An 18075-nucleotide genomic window follows, 5' to 3' on the forward strand; every position below is an offset into this window, starting at 1 on the left:
AACCTTAGAAGTACTGTCAGGGAGTTGGGACTTTATGACAGCAGTGAAGACCTACCAGGTGCTTAGCTGCCTGCCTACTCCAGGAAAAATGAAAAGCCACCCAAGAAAGGAAGTTGTATGTTGTTTAACTTAGAGTTGAATAATAAATACATAATCTTAATAACATAAACATAAACTATTTAACCAGAAATTTATGACATTGGAAGGATGGGGGATAGGGATGACAGCTTCCTTAATAGGAAATAGCCACACATTATACAGAAAGATAAATGTAAATATCAGAGTAGCTCAAATAGTTGAAAGTGGTTGCTTCTGGAGAATCAAGAATGAGAAGAGTGGGAGACAGGACTACTGTTGTACTACTAGACTTGTAATATTTAGCCTTGTAAATACACTTTTTAGAAAGATAATTGTGTACCTATATTAATATTAAAAAATTTATTTTTTTAAAAATCTATGTGTTAACCCCACCTTCACCGCATAATAACCGAGTGACCGGGGCCAACTCTTTATGCTTTCTGTGGCTAAGTTTATTTACTTGTAAAATGGGATAATAACACTATCTTGCTATGTTATTATGAAGAGTAAAGGATATATGAAAAGTGTCTAGCACTGAGTCTGGAGCTTAATAGAAATTCAATAAATGGTAAGTATTTTCATTTTTAAAAAACAGACGGAAAACAGAACCAAAAAGCATGTCTAAAAGGCCTGGACACAAGCCTTCTATATTATATACACCTCTGGTCATAGGAACACACGCCCTTATTTAACAAAGACATGGCTATATTCATAAGGTATGGAAGAAAGAGAAGTTATAATTCTGATATCAGAAACCAAAAACTTTGACACAACATTGTAAAATGAATATAAATCAATAAAAAATGTTAAAAAAAAAAACCCAAAAACTAGTTAAATGTTTCAAAATCTAGAGGTATCCTCAAGCTTGAAAAAAATATTTGCAGAAACAAAAAGACAAAATAATGTCCTTTGATGAGTCTGCCTCCGAAAACAGGGATTTGCGACAACTTTTTCTGATTTGCGTGTACGTTTAAAATAAAAAGGTAACCCAGGATGATACAAGTGACAGTAACAGATTCACAGAGAAAGCTGGTTTCCCTGTGCCGTCTGGCTACCAGGGTTCTAGTCCCTTTCACTTCTTAGGCCCTCAGATTTTCCGATTGTATATGAAGGAGTCAAATAAAAAGGTCTCTAAGCCTAGTCCCAAATTCCAGTGTTCTGAGAATTCTTGGTTATGTGCTTTTGCCTTGGGACGTGGCAATAAACATACGACTCAGGTCTCTCACTAGCCTCCTAACACGGATGCATTTCCCTAACCTACCTCTGCCTAAAATAAAGTGTTTCCGAATCAGCAGCCCTTGGATTGGATCTCTCACTCCTGGCACCCAAAACCCGCCCTATAGCGGGAAACCCAAAGCGGCCCCGGCGGCTACCCCCAGAATGGGAACTACATCTCCCAGGGTGCCCCGGGGCAGGGGGCGCCCACTCGGATTGGCCAGGGGTCCGTGACGCTCAGTGTTTTGGCCCGGGCGGTCACATGTTTCCTTTGTTGTGAGCTGCGGAGAGACTGGTGGCTCGAAGAGACGCCGGCGCCAGAGAGAGCGCAGCGCCGCCGGCCGCTAAGGGACCGCGGGGGCCGCCGCAGCAGTCCACTACTGCTGGCCGTTTCCAGCCTTCGTGGAGAGGTACCCGGGGATGACAGCTCCGGGATCGGCCGAAAGACGAGCAACCGGCCAGAGCTGGGGGTGGAGGGTCGGCCGAGGTCCCGACCACGGGGGTGTCTGCAAGGGGGAAGCCATCGGCGGCCGGCCTCTCGGAGTCAGACGCGGGGTCTGAGGAGAGATTGCAATTGAGGCTGCCGGGCCCCTATCTGGGGCGAGGCGGTCTCCGGGGCCTCCCTGGGAGTCTTCAGCCCCGGTTCCGTAACCACACTCTGAAAGGAAGGGCACCCCCGCCTCCTGGCAATGCCGCCCCGGAACCGCGGCGCTGCTGGCGCACCCGCTGGGGGCGGGTTGGGAGGGGCATGGCCGCCGGGGCCGGGGGTAGCAGGTGTGGGTCACTCTGCCGCCTCGGGGACCCGGGCAGCTGGAGGACAGGGCTGGGGAGATGGATACCGCATGTTGCCGATGGGCTTCGAACGGGCCGCTGCTCTTTTTTTTTAATTGAAGGAAGGTCTGAGTATGCGAAAGTCTCAAATCAAGCCTTCCCTTTTGGTGGGAGAGACCGTTTAGTCCTGACGGGGAGGACTGACGGGGTCAAGGTGGGTCCCAGGGCTTGGGGCCAGAGAAGCCCCATTAAAGCGGTTGCGAAATATGCTGGGCGCTGTCACCTGACCGTTACGCCCGCCCCCACCGCCCGCGAACCTTTGTTTACCACCGCTCGCGGCGGGGCCCGCGCCGGGAGCCCGGCCCTGGAACGACAGTCCCCGGGGAGCTGAGGCGGGCGGGGGAGCGGGCGTTCCGCCGGCTGAGTCCCAGCCTAACCACCCCACCTTCCCACCACTCCAGGCCTCGGTTTCTTAATTTAGTTCCTAACGGCCCCGCCTCCAGGTTCTGTACAGTCTGTGCGAAAACTGTTAACACAGCGGGGATTGGGGGCCTGCGGCGGCTTGCAGGCGGGACGACGGGGCGAGCTTCGAGTGTTTATTGGCGGGTGTCTTGTCGCTAGGTGGACTTGCCCTAGCAGTTCTTCCCCGCCCCCTTGAAGGTGATCTGGAGGACGCGCGAGAGCGCGCGCTCGCCTCTCGCGCAGCTGCTGCCGGAGTGGAGCCGGCGGCGCGCGCTCCCGCTCTGGAGGATTCAAGCGCAAGGCCCAGCAGCCCGGACATCCTTTGGCGGACTCCGCGGCTTCTGCCTGAGTCTGTAGGCAGTTCTGGGGCCCGCAGGGGACCGCAGCCGCGGCCAGCCCTCGGAGGACCGGCAGATTAGCCCTCTTTAACTCGTGTGGCCTCATCTGCCCAGATAGTGGAAGAAAGTCCTCAGGCGAATTAGTTACTGCCTGTTCGGTAAACAAGGTTTAAATAGCTAAATAAGGCCTCTAACGCTGCATTTTAGAGTGCCTCACAGTCACCTCTGAGGCAGTGACTAGTAACAGTTCATTCTAGTGGATTTTAATAATTAATCACTTGCTCTCTTGAGCAGCCTTTTAAAATCGTGTCTTAATATTTGCAGTTACAGACTGTTTAGATCCACCAGATGAGGTTGGTTTTTATTAAATACGTAAAATAGATTAAAAATCTGCCTGCTGTCGACTAGGATGTAAAATTAGAATTGTATTTTTAAAAGAAATACCTTGAAGATATCCTAAAAAAAATAAGATTCTTATATACTCTGGTTTAGATGAGTTGTTTCCTTGTTTGAGGGGGTTATAGCTCACTCTTCTATGACAGTAACAAAATCTGTATGAACAATCATTTTAGTCATAGTGTGCTGAAGATTTTCCTAATCTCTTTAATAGGGTGCTTGGGTTTTATGAGATTTCCTTTTCCTTATAAATCTGTAAGTATTCATCCAAGACAATGCATCTCTGTAGCAGGTAGATTGTGCTCCCTGGCCGAAGCAGGAATTGAATATGAACAGTTCTCATTGGTTATGCATTCTTAATTTATTTTTAAAATTGAAGTTGGGATGACTACAGCAGAAGGAGCAATTTCTGTGATCCCGGACTGCCTCATCGCTTGTGCATTGAAGGCATATAGTGTTTCTAAATAAGTACAAGATGCAAACCTCTAACCTTTTAAAAAAAAAATAAAACCACTGCTCATAAGCCTGCTTATCCAGACAAAGACTGTGACTTGCAGTTATTTTTGTATATACTTTTCTCTTACCTAGGAATTTGGGACACTTTTTTTCAATAAATATTTAGGTATGGACTGTATAATGAAAAATATAAATAAAACATCCTCATAATGTATTCTTATAAATATGTGAAATATATAAGTATATACAAATTCTGTTTCTGTTGTGGCTGAAGCAGAGTATGTGGCTCCTTGACCACTGTTGACATTTTAAAACCCATATTCTTTCTCCTATTAAAAACGCAATAGCTAAAGTAGCTTTTTAAAATTAAACAATTTGTTACTCTTCCTAAATTCATTATCCAGGGGCTACAACTTTTCAGCATTTGGTACATCTTAAAGTCTACTAAACTGATGTTTAAAGGTGATTAGGCTTTGCTCTTTACTCAGTGGTTTCTAAAACTCACTTCTGTACATAATTTGTGTTACCACTAAGGTAAATAAAAATCACTGACTTACAAGTGCTTTTATACATAGGGAAGTCATCTAAAATACTAGATCTCAAACTTGTCAAGTGGCACAGAACTGGGTAGTGTTCTTGCATATTTAATTAATTCTAGTAAGAGAACCAAAACCAATTCTGCTAAAAGAAATGATACTATATTATATATCTATAGATCTTAAGATTTTAAAATAAAACAATGTATTAAATACCTAAAAGAAACATGTTTCTAGTAGGATGAAACCGAAGGACATTAAGTTTAGGTATCAAGTAGATTCAGTAGGGCTGCCTTATACCAGGTGTTAATTCTGATGATTAACTTTTTCTTCCTCTAGGGGTTGGGGAGTATTAGTAGCTAAAAGTTTTAAAGCAAGGGAGAGAAACACTGAATGGAGAAATTCAAAATTTCTGTTCTGAGATTTAGGAGAAGACATTCTTTTTTTACTTATAGAACCATAATAATTTAGTCTGACACATAGTTTAAGCACTCCTAAATTTTCATTGTCAGATGCCTCTTATTTCTTTTTCTCATTAATCAAAGTAATAATATATTGACTATTTGAGGTTCTAGTAAACAAGGGATAATCACTTGCTGTAATTCTAGACAAATTTAAAGTTTTTGATATCTTGTGGATGAGTATGTTCCTGGTGGTTTCATTAAAAAATTAGAAATACTGAAAATAGCAGCTTGAAGACTGGACTTTAAATATTACATTTGTAAAATTTGGCTTGGGAACCACTACTCCAAAAGTTAAGGTTTAAATTGAAAATTGAAGAGTATAAATTTACCATTTTTTTAAAGTGGTCATTAAATAGAATGATTCAGATAAATCAGCTTTTGAGAAAATGGGGTGAAAATGTCTGAAATTTATTTTTTAAACTGCTTGATTTCAGATAATTCCATGTTAAATATAATTTTCTAGTTATTTTTAAATAATAGGTTTAATATGTTACAATTGTTTTCTGACTTCTTTGGAGTTACTGTATATCTTTTAAGATAAACCTCTTCTTGATTAGTCTTTTTGCTCTTTCTGCTATGTTCTTCAAAGTTCAGTTTGAGAAAATGGAGTAGTGTAGAGCATAGCATGTGGCAGTTCATTACTGAAAGTTGTAGGGACCATGTTAGTCAAAATGTTGGTTTCCTTTGCTATCTGGTTTTTATTAGTCTTTATAAGCCCTTCACTAATGCATACTATCTTTAAGGCTGATAGTAACTACTTTCTTTATATAGGGTTCCTGCATTCTAAAGGAAAAATAAGCTTGATTGCAGTGCAACTACACTTTAAGATCAATTCTGACATTATATATCTCCTTTGGACTTTGTACTCTGACCTTCTCTGTCCCTTGCCCTTACCTATTAGGTTGGTGAGTATTACCTAAAAACCCTGCAGAAAATGCCCAGGTGAATTGCCTTGTCCTTCTACTCCTTAAGGTTTAATTCTAGACTAGATCAGTCATGAGAGAATCTATTCCAGTTTGCACCTGTGTTTTCTGCTAGAGAAACACTGAGAATTTGAATCTATTTTAGTATCAATCTTGAAGTTCTTGTTTGAGTCTAATCTTAACCAACCCCACAGAGTCTAAAATTGGATCTGAATCCAGTATTTGCCACCCCAGTGTGAGACAGAGAGTAGGCTCTCTAGAATTGTTTCTTGATTGACCTGAACCCCTGCATAGGCTCAGGATCTTACTGTTTTATTGCGAAGAAACACTTAACTTAGCTAGGACTAACAATTCCTCAATTTGACCACGTTGAAATATTCTTTACCAAGCTAGATTGACTTCTGCAAATAAGGAAATAAGCAAGATAACGTTCACTTCACAATCAAAGCAGAAAGGGTTGTAGAGATATGTGTTTGTATATACACGTAGAAAAAAATCAGTAGTCCATATCTTGGCTTTCCGAATCAACTTTTGAATTCGACTAAACTTGTTAGATTTATGAATTCTATTTATAGATGTCTAGGCCAGAAACCAGAACCACTTGTGTTTAAATACTGTTGGTATTCTGTGCACAGTTCAAGGTTCTAGTATTCTCCTTTAAGCATTCCTCTCCCCTTCCACCAAGGGAAAAAAAAAGGTGCTGAATTGGTTGGTTTCTACAACCCTATAAGGATCAACAAAACAGAAGAAATATGCATTTATATTCTAAAAGATTTAAACAGGGAACGATATTCAATATCTTTTAATAGCCTTTAATGAAAAAAGAATATGAAAACAAACATATGTATGTATAAGCATGACTGGGACATTGTGCTGTACACCAGAAATTGACACATTGTAATTGTACTTCAATTTAAAAAATTATTATTATTGTTATTATTTGATAAGCATGGTGACTCTATATGGATAATCTGGATAACTAAGAATTAAAAACTGGAATTTTGGGGAGAATTTCTCGAGTTGATTTCATAGTTATATAAAATATAATGACTGAACAGTTTGCTTTTGGTAATATTGATAGACCAACTCAGAATTATTTAATGGCCCCAAACTCAGATGAGGCATCAGTTACCAGACACTCTTCAAATATCCATTGCAGAATTATCATAGGATATATGTTTTTAATGCCACCATTAGCTTGCTGTTGACATGAATATTTGTTTACTCATCTTTCACTCAGGAAACCTTACTGCAGGATAAAATCATCAAGTAAGGGAGTTGATAATGAAACTGATTAAGATATAAAATAGCATAAAATTATTAATTTGCTTTAAGAAATTGTTATTCAGTATTGGTTGTCTATGCAAAAGTAAACTTCTAGTCAGAAACTGAAATTTAAAACTTTTCAACATGTTAGTAACTAATGCTAATTACACATGAAGTGATTACTACCTGATTTATATGTTGATGTTCTCCATTTATTTTAGGTGTGGAAAAACTAGGGCTTTGATCAAGCAAATGCTGAAAAGGTACTATATTTATAGTATTTATAAACTCTCTAAACATTAGAAAATACAAGTCATTTTCCTTTAACCAGGGATCACTTATGCCATCGGAGGAACAGGGAACAATTCTATTCTCAAGATCATGTAGAAAGGCAGCACCACAGACATTTCTGTTACCAAACAAAGCATTTACACACTCCTTTCTACTCCTCTCGAATATCCTCCATCCCTCTTCTACCTTTTTCTCCATTCTTAGAGACAGTAAAGGAAGTAAGTTATCTCCACTCATTTTTTCTGGGACATGGGCCAAAAACATGTAATTTTCAATCTACTTAGCAATGAGAAATTAGGTCTATAACATTTATGAGTTCCGCAGTTGGAAATAAACCCTAGAGTACCCTTAACTAGAAGAATTTTTCTCTTAAAAATCTTCCTTTCAAATGAGAGTTTAGCTCCTGAAGAAAATGAGGGAGAGAAAGGGATACTAACTTTTCTAGGCAAGTCATGTGACTTTGGCAGTCAGTCATTCAGAGTCTGGTCACCCTTGAATCCAATAACTTATATAGTTATAACTTTTAGTCATTATATTTCTTTGGAACAAATGTTTTCTCTTGTCCAGAGAAGCCTACTTAGTTGCTGTTTTTTTCCTGATAGGAATAATGATGCTTTGATATTTGCTAAATTTTTAGAAGAATTCAGTCTGTAATTTTATGTTTCATTTGCTTGATTGTTTATGAGTTCATTTATGGTAAATCTTAAACCTATATTAGATGCTGTACTTTGAGATGTGGTTAAGTGTGTCTTTAAATTTTTAACCATTACTAGTTGAAATAAAATACTTTGTGTAAAATGGGAAAATACAGTCTAGTGAATTACACCTGGAAGCCCAAAAGATACACTCTAAAATGCATCTCCTATTCCTGATAAACTCCTGTGCAACTCATTTATTTTGTCATCAATATGAAGAGTTTATATTTCGTGCTGTTGTGAACTGCTTAATAGGAGAGTTCTCAGAAAGACCAGGCTATCCAAAAAGCCAGGCAAAAGTGGTTTGGAAGGAAATAGCCCAGATCTGTGAGACAGCCTCTTTTATGTACAAAGCAGTAAACAAATATCTTGTTGCTGTTGAATATTTTGTAACAGCAGGTGATTTTATAGCTGTTCTTATTCAAGATTTTCCATTCTACATTGGGTAAAGCAGTTAGAGACCTGTCAGTTAACAATCAAGGAAAATAGCCATGAGAATTAAGGGGCAGAAAACAGCATAAAAACCCTTAACTCATATAAAATTTTAATCAACCTTACTATTACAACTCATTCAATATGCTATCCCCAAATTTATCAAATACAATGAGATAACAGATAACAAATACCAGATACAGTAAGATTATTGGATATAGAAAGCAGAGTACTTTTCATTTGTTTTCTTACTTGTCCCTTTTAGCTAAAAGGGAAATTCTTAGTACTTGCAGTATGTTATTTTGTTTTGCAGTCTGAATAAATTTTCATTTAAACATTAAGAAAACAAAAATGTATGGAGGCAGAAGGCTCAAGATTTTTGTCGTTAATGCCAGTAATTATTTCACTAGTCAAAAACAATGGTTTGAATTTTTTAAATCTGAAATGCAATAAGAATTTAAGTTAAATAAGCTGATTTGAAGAATAAGTTCTTGACTTGGGAAGCTGATTTGTGACTAATTCAACTATATTTTGAATTTAGATTAAAGCTTTAAGATTAAAATATGAGTTATATGTCATACCACAGTTTATATTTATTATAATTGAATATTTATCACTTGCAACATTACCCGCTTTGAACTTTTTACAGTTTCAATAATAAAAAATTGACATTCAAGCACAGTAGTCATGTGTCTTCTATGGGAGGTAGATGTCTATAAAATGAACTGTTATTGAGATAATAACTTCAGATTAAAAGCATATTTGAGATTTGTGCTACTTCCTGTATACAGAAGCTTGGAATTTGAAAGTGCGTATATGTACATTATAAGTGAGTTTTTTTAATTTCACCCATACATGTGTTCATGTGCTTGCGGACATGCACACGTATGCATGGACAGCCTTAACCCAAGAAATTGGATAACCTGCAAGGAGACAAATAAATCACTTAATACTTTGGCATATGTGACTCCTTTGTTCTGTGCCTAGATGCACTGATACTTAAATTTTTCTCTTTTCTTTGCAAATGTTTTGATACCTGCTTTTCACTTACTGTCTGGTTAATACTTCCCCGTGTCATTAAACAGTCTATATAATTTTTAATGGCCGCATAGACTATGTTCCATCATTATATACACTTGATTTAATCTCCTATTGTTGGGTATTTAGGATGTTTTAAGTATTTTCTATTAATACAGCATTGAATATTTGTAGATAAATCTTTCCATATGATCCTGATTATTTCCTTAGGATAGATTGCTAGAAAGGGATTTGCTCGGTCAAAACACATACATATTTTTAAAAGCCATTAATGGATGTACCCGAATTCTTCTCTAGCAACACACTATTTTAAGATAATAAACATTTATATTAGGATTCTGAATATAATCAAGTTCTGTGTCTTATAGCATTCTGACTTAACTCTACATTCAGTAGTTGAAACCCATTTGTATAAAGGGGAAACTTAAGGTTATCAGTAATTCACAAAGTACATAGTATCCTTTCAACTGGCGGGGTGGTGGTTTAAAGAGTACTATTGCAAATTACCTCTAATATTCTAATTGTATAAATTTTTATTCATCAATTTTTATTAAGATGAGATAGTACTCTATACCCTGTATGAAATATATTAATTATGTGATTTTGTTATACTGTTTACATCAAAATGAAATTATATAATTTTACTGAACATTTTACATATTGAAATGTTTTAATTTTTTTTAATTTTTAGCCACATAAAGAAGATCCACAACAGTTATTTCTCAACAATTATATAGTCAACTGATGTAACAATGGTACTAATATTGGGACGAAGACTAAACAGAGAGGATCTCGGGGTGCGTGATTCACCAGCAACAAAGCGTAAAGTTTTTGAAATGGACCCTAAATCTCTGACAGGCCGTGAGTTTTTTGACTTCTCTTCAGGATCATCCCATGCTGAAAACATACTTCAGATATTTAATGAATTCCGAGATAGCCGCTTATTCACAGATGTTATCATTTGTGTGGAAGGAAAAGAATTTCCTTGCCATAGAGCTGTTCTCTCAGCCTGTAGTAGCTACTTCAGAGCTATGTTTTGTAATGACCACAGGGAAAGCCGAGAAATGTTGGTTGAGATCAATGGTATTTTAGCTGAAGCTATGGAATGTTTTTTGCAGTATGTTTATACTGGAAAGGTGAAGATTACTACAGAGAATGTACAGTATCTCTTTGAAACATCAAGCCTTTTTCAGATTAGTGTTCTCCGTGATGCATGTGCCAAGTTCTTAGAGGAGCAACTTGATCCTTGTAATTGCTTAGGGATCCAGCGCTTTGCTGATACCCATTCCCTCAAAACACTCTTCACAAAATGCAAGAATTTTGCATTGCAGACTTTTGAGGATGTGTCCCAGCATGAAGAATTTCTTGAGCTTGACAAAGATGAACTTATTGATTATATTTGTAGCGATGAACTTGTTATTGGTAAAGAGGAAATGGTTTTTGAAGCAGTCATGCGTTGGGTCTACCGTGCTGTTGATCTGAGAAGACCATTGTTACATGAGCTCCTGACACATGTGAGACTCCCTCTGTTGCATCCCAACTACTTCGTTCAGACAGTTGAGGTGGACCAGTTGATCCAGAATTCTCCTGAGTGTTATCAGTTGTTGCATGAAGCAAGACGGTACCACATACTTGGGAATGAAATGATGTCCCCAAGGACTAGGCCACGCAGGTGAGAAGACTGTTTATAAATTAACTACAACATAATTAACAAAAGCTTTCGTTTTTAAAATATTTTAAAACCTCCTGAGTATAATCTCAGTGTAGTCATTTATATGTATCGTCTACATGTGACTTTATATAATTTAAGATTTGTTTTAGATTATAAATTATTAGCATTTCTCTCCCAGTGAAGACTCGATTCAACAGTAGCATGTTTTGTTACTGTTTTTCTGAGCTATAAGAGGGTATTTCAAAGGATCTTTGCAACTATGCATTTTTCAAACTATTTCTTCTAATTTTTCCTAACCTTTATAGGGTCCCAAATCATTCCACTTTTCTTTCCGAAGGGTCTTTGGATATAAAGGAACTAAAGATTTTATTAGACTCTGCTGGACTGCCTCTACTTATAAAAAGCAATTTGCACATTCACAGACTAACCTTTTTCCTAACCAACAACATGAAATATAGAGGTGAAGTAAGTAAGCTGGTATAGACTGAGTGGATCCTAAGATGTAAAACCCAGGTTTCAGATCTTTCTTACTGCCACAGTTACTGGATTTAAAAAGCCTATAGATTTTAATTCATAAGCTATAGAAAAATAATCTCTATGCCTTAGTAATAGAAGGAGTAATAGTAAACATTTTCTTGTAAGCAAAAAATGGCTATTGTGAGAAATATTATAGTAAGGAATCTTAAATATCTTTCTAACAAAACTGACTTTTTGTGTTTGTGGTAAAAAACACGTAACAAAATTTACCATCCTAACCCTTTTTAAGTGTACTGTTTAGTAGTGTTAAATATATTCACATTGTTGTGAAACTGATGTTTATTTTCCCACACAATCTCTACTTTTCCTATAAATTTACTGTAGCATTGCTCTCAAACCACATTTTTAACGTTGATTTTGATTATCATTATTTTGGAGTGTGATTAAAATTCAGCATATTGTGAGATAGCATGTCTTTAAAACGTACACTAGTTTGGATAAAGTAAAATTTAATCCATTTCCTCATATGTAAAATGAGAATGATAAATAGTAACTTACTTCATTATGGTTTTGCCATTGAAACTATTAAATCCAATAATCCTTAAGGTGCTCGGCTTTAATCCCTCTTGAAACTCTTCCATTAGCTTCTGGGATACCATTTCCCTCATGGTCCCCTTCTCCAGCTACTCTTTTTCAATTCAATGGTTCTTTATCTAGTCTTTGAAATGTTGATATTCACTTTGGTTCACATCTCTTTGACTTGCCTAATACTTTCCTAGATGATCTCATCTGTTCTCCTGGTTTTGATTATTGTGCATGCTATTGACTGTCAAACCTCTGTCTCCAGCCCTGACTTTTTCATTCATTCATTCATTCATTCATTCAGCCAATGGTTTTTTTAAGATTATATTTATATATATGCACACATATATACACACATACTTTATATATATAATGTATATAAATATATATAGTAGATGCATCTTTAAAACAGTAACATAGTCAAAATAATATCTCAAAGTTAAGAATAATTCTTTCATATTATTTAATATTCAATCCATATTCGTATTTCCCCAATCTTTTCCTAACTGTTCTTTGATGAATCTGGATCCAGTACAGGACCACTCATTGCATCTGGTTATTTCCATGAAGTCTCTCATTCCAAAACAGTTTCTTTTTCACGATTCTGACTTGTTGATGGGCATGTTGTCCAGGAAAATATCCCACCTTCTGTATTAGTCTGTTTACTTCATTATGCTGTCACTTAGCTGCATTAAGCTATGTATCCTGAAAACAAAGTTAGCTCGACAAGCTTCAGGTCAATGGAGACAAGTTAAATATTTTTGGCTAGAATTCATTCTAGGTAATGTAAGTATCTCATTGCATCACATTAGGAGATACAGCATATCTGATTGTTACACTACTAGTGATGCAAAGATTAGCTCTGGATTAGGGCAGTGACAGTCTGATCCCACCACTGTACAGTTGAGTTATAGTCCTCACATCATCCAGTGTTTCTTTAGTGTTTATCCTGTGCCAGATATTCTCCAGAGTTCAGTTCATACTGGGTAGTGTACCTATACATACCCATGTGTCTCTTAAATGACAGAGAAAACCCCAAGGTACATTATATTAAAAACAGTGTGATGGCAATTTCCTAGAAAGGGGATATATTATAGGATGTAAGACCATGAAAGCTTTAATAATCTGCTTTGCCAGTTGTAAACCTTAGATACATAAAGAAAAAATAGTGGAGACCAGTCACAGAAGAAGTAAAGTTTAGGAATACTTGTCTTTTTATTAATATATATTATTGCAACTTTAAATCTCTATACTAATGTATAATACTGTTTTTAATAAACAAAGTGCAAGCCTCATGTTGTCTTGAGTACTGGCTTCAGAATCAGATAGGCCTAGACTAGAATCTGGCTCTATGTAACTAGTTAATTCTTTGACCTTGGGAGCACTTTAACTTCTCTATGTGTCAGTTTCTTAATCTGTAAAATAAGCATAATACCATATACCTTGTAAGATTGTTGTGAGGGTTAGAAATACCATGTGAAAAATGCATAACCTAGTATTTGACACAAAAATGCTTAATAAAAATTATTGCTGGTTTCATGGATAATCAAAATACATTTAAATTTTTGCTATCCTTTTACAGAATGGGAAATGTGGTTTGAGAGACAGAAATGTTAGCTATCAAATGGTTAATTTTAAGCATGAATTGTTCGTATCTATGGAAAAAAATCTTTGCCACACTCCATTAAGCAATAGAGTTGGCTAGGATTTAATAAGTTAATCATTTTGAGTTTAATTGAATTGGTTAAGTACTTGTCTTTCCTAATACTTTCTACTACCGCTTATGATAATAATCTGTTACTATATAATGAAAATAGGAACCTAATTGCCATAATGAGGACAAGGTTCAAGTTGCTATTGAATAAATCAATGAGAAGACTAAGGTTAAGATTTTTTAAGAAATAATATTTTAGAACTCAGTGTTCTGAATTTTTGTTTCAGTCCTTCTTAAGAGTGTTAATCTCCTATATCATCGGATGCGTGGTTTACCATTTTTACACATGTTAGTTCATTATTATTTTGAACTCATTTTTACATAAAAGTACTATATACATGTAAATCTTCCTCTGCCTAACCCTTGGTATGTCAGTTCTCGTTCCCAAAGGATACCTCCCTGTTACATTCTTTGCATATATAAGTGGGTGGATGGGTGGGTGTGTGTGTACGTGTGTACACACGTATACATCCCCACTGTTCTTTATATAGATGGTAGTATACTTTACTCACAGTCTGCATCTTGTCTTTAATCACTTAAAAGTATCTTGGAGATTGTTCTATATCAGCACATATAGGTTTTCATTCTTTTATTTTTTTTTTGCTCTTTATTATGGAAAATTTCAAATTCATTGTTTTTTAAAAGATGTATAGTACCCCACATATAGGTGCCATCATTTATTTAATCCATCTCTTAATGATGGACGTTTAGGTTGTTTCCAGATTTTTTCATTGCGGATAATGCTCAGTGAATATTCTTGTACGTATGTCTGATAATTTATAGCATGAATTACTAGAAGTGGAATTGCTCAGTCATAGGATATGTGCATTTTAAATTTTGGTAGATGTTGTAAAAATTGCCCTTCAGTTTTATACTTCATTCAAAAATATGAATATCCTTATTTCTCTGCTGCTTTGCTGACACAGCGCATCATTATTTTTGTAAATCTTTCTGGAAAGTGAAGTGGCATCTCATAATTTTAATGTGCATTTCTTTAATGTGGAAGGTTGAGCATCTTTTCCTGAGTTGGAAAACCATTTGTAGGTTGTTTTTTTCCTGCAATTCATTGAACTCTAGTATATCAGAATTCTGATTGCAAGTAATTAAAACCAGCTCATCAGTGTAAGCATAGAAGGGAGATAAGTGTGTTTAAAGGGTACAGGAAGTCATTATCTTGAAGAACCTAAGGGCAGAAATTCAACAGGACTTCCAAGAAGACTAGAATAGGCTACTGAAAAGCCATCAGAAACCAAGCTGTGCCCTCTCTCTACCTCCTGCCTCTGCTTTTCTCTGCATATCTGCATCATTCTCTCTCACTAGTCAGGCTGAATATAGCCACTCATGGGTATGGGGGTCTCTATATTACAAGTTCAGTCACTCAGGGAGATAAAATCTCTCCCTCTCCTGTAGGGAGATAATCTCTGATTCAGCTAGACAACCTTCTCGGGACAGTTACCTCTGGCCAGGGAGCAGGATCATGTAGCAGAAAAGTAGTAGCTGAAATTCTTGTCCCATATGTAAGAGCAGACAACCCAGTAGTGTCTATTAATACTAAGATATGTTTTTTTTCCTTTATTCTTTCATACCTTGAGGTAAAGAGGAGGGGATAGAGTGATTTATGGTTAATTGGAGATAAAAAATAACACCTATATTCCTATCTCCAAGAGGTAACACTGTGGCACTTGACTTCATTCTTCTCTTTTATTGTCTACGAACTTACTATTTCTTTCACAGAGTTGTAATCTATTTCATAGTCTGCTGTTACGGTAAACGTATTTTGTTGACATGAAGCTACAGTATAGCATATAACCATCCCACCCACATTTAAACTCTTCCTGATTTTTTACTAGTAAGTGAGATGAAGACCTTTGTGGCTATTTAAACATATCTGTGATTAGTTCCTGATAATAAATTCTTAGTTAACTGCTGATTTTCAAGAGTAAACATTTTGAATCTTTGGATCAGTATAGCCATTTCCTTATAGAACCCATTCTGCCTGTTCAGTTTCAGGTGGAAAGCCTTACCACACAAGTTGAAACTTGTCCTTACAAAGTTTACAAAGCCATAAGGTTTGTGGCTGGCATAGCCTCTTAAGGGGTCATTTATAATGATGAACCATGATCCAGTGATTCCTCTAGGCTCAGAAACTTTTTTTTTTTTGCTACAGTAAGAATAGATCAGACTATTAAGGGCAGATTAGGGGCAGATTTAATGTTAATTATGAGAGACCGATTAACTTATCTTTTAGTTTATATAATTTATTTACAATAAGAAATGGAACTGTCAAAAAGACTAGATATTAGGTCAACCTGTCCAGCATATTCTCTTACTATGAGCAAGTCACCAGTTGGGAAGCCAGAGTTTTCAAAGGTTGTTTGGCAAGAATGGAATCCAAACAGAGGGAGCTAGGAGATCTTTAGAACTGGAGTCCTCTCAGCTAGTATAGCTTGAGAAGGTCTCACCCACCATAAAATATTCTTACCGAAGAAATAGTAATGTTCAAGTTAGCTTAGCCAAGGTTTTTTTCCTTTAGACAGTAACTTGAATGGACACAAGAAATGTGTCTGTGATTATTTATTTACTCTTTCAGTCATTTGTTCATTCACTTATGTATTGCTGCTAGGGCTGACCAAGCCCCTCTTTTGATATATACTTAATACATGGAGTTTAATAACTGTCACATCCTGCAGAGTAGAGAGCTATTCAGTCTCTTTAGGACTTAAAAGTCTCATATCTCTGTTTGAGTTCATTATTTTGGTTTAATGGCTTAGTTTTCAGATATTTTTGAGTCTTGGAATGATAAATAGACTATATCACTAACACCTCTCCTTTTTCCCTTCCAACTTCTCACTATATGGAAACATGTCTTATTGTGTTTTTTTTTAATATATTCAGTTATTTTTCTTATTAACCAGAATCACCTTTTGACCCCTTTTTGTTGATAAAAGTTAGTTTGGCAGTTCATCTCTCTCTGGCATATTTGGCATTGATGATAAGAAGGTCTGTTTTCAGCTAGCAAGTCATGCATTTTACCTTTTGAGATTCTTAACTGAACCTGGTAATTGCTATACAGTTTGTTGATTTGGTTTAGAATATCCTGTGGAGTTATAATTATTTTATCTTTTACATAAATCGAAGACTGTGATCTTTGATCTTTTCTCAAATTTATGATAAAAGAGAATGATGACTTTCTTTAAATGTTTACCATTGTAGAAAAAAGATAATTTGCTTGTCACACTTTCCTGGGAACAAATGATGAGACTTACGCTAAAGCAGCAAATATTTTTCATTTTGTAATAGTGGAAAATCATAATTTTTACTTTAAGAGATTAATAAAATAAAGTAACATTCACTCTGAAAAATAGATTACATAGGTATTCAGAATTTTATTCATTCTATAGTATCATCTTGGCTGCCTTTTTATTCTGGTCACCATTATCAGTTACAGCAACTCACTTCCTTTAAGACAATCATTTTCCTGCCTGAGATAAGTATTTTTCTAAGCTCAAGAAATAGAAATAACAATTTTATTGAATTAGTCTCTAATGAGAACACCAGACTATTCTCTAATTAAGTTAAAAGCCATTTCATTGCAAATAAGACCTTCAGCAGAGGAAAAACTACTAGTTTGCTGATCCTTTCAGATAAATACACATAGCCTTTATTTAGTGGGACTAAATGTTTTAGCTGTTAGCTTTTTGTGCTGTTTTCTCTTCTTGTTCCAAGGTACAAAACAGATAGTATATGTTCATTGGGCTAAAAAAAGTCTTGAAAAAAGCAAGCAAGCAAGTTCAAGCAAAGGGAAAGTATAAAACAAGTAAAATGCTATAAATAAAGTATAAAACAAAATTCTATCAAAGCTCTATGTAGTAATTACCTTGATTTTCTATTAAAACAATTAGGAGTGATTAAACCCCAGTGACATTATTTAGCAATTTTTGGTTTTGTTCAATTAATAGATAAGACTCTGAAAGCTATCACCTGGGTTTGTTTTAGAAGTATTTTAAGTGAGATTTTAGGAAATAATACTTCTACAGAAAGGAGGATAAATTAGTTATACTACTAAGCGTCTGGTGCTATCCACTATTTACTTTTAATATTTTCATTTTGGAATTATTTTGAAAATAATATTATTGATGATATTTGAGTCCTTCTGTTTTACTCTATGATGAGTTAGGATTATATAATTTGCTGGGTTCCTAAAAGTAATTTTTGTTGCTTCTGTGAACAAAATTCTTTTCTACAATATGTATTTCTGATTTTATAAAG

General features: G+C 36.2%; 1 protein-coding gene across 3 annotated transcripts in view; it reads left to right on the forward strand.

The window, feature by feature from the left end:
- The first annotated feature begins 1552 nt into the window (after positions 1-1552).
- Positions 1553-18075, forward strand: part of KLHL24 (kelch like family member 24) — a 31018-nt gene continuing 14495 nt past the window's right edge. The window contains exons 1-4 of one of the 3 annotated variants that reach the window (XM_072961949.1): positions 1574-1703; positions 5488-5621; positions 7127-7168; positions 10053-11033. In XM_072961949.1, the coding sequence (XP_072818050.1) occupies positions 10114-11033 (920 nt within the window). In that variant the 5' untranslated portion in view covers positions 1574-1703; positions 5488-5621; positions 7127-7168; positions 10053-10113. Of the gene's footprint in view, positions 1704-5487; positions 5622-7126; positions 7169-10052; positions 11034-18075 lie in introns of all 3 variants that reach the window. The other 2 variants (XM_015236677.3, XM_072961956.1) reach the window with 2 other exon arrangements.

The sequence above is a fragment of the Vicugna pacos genome, chromosome 1 (assembly GCF_048564905.1).
Source record: "Vicugna pacos chromosome 1, VicPac4, whole genome shotgun sequence".
NCBI lineage: Eukaryota > Metazoa > Chordata > Mammalia > Artiodactyla > Camelidae > Vicugna > Vicugna pacos.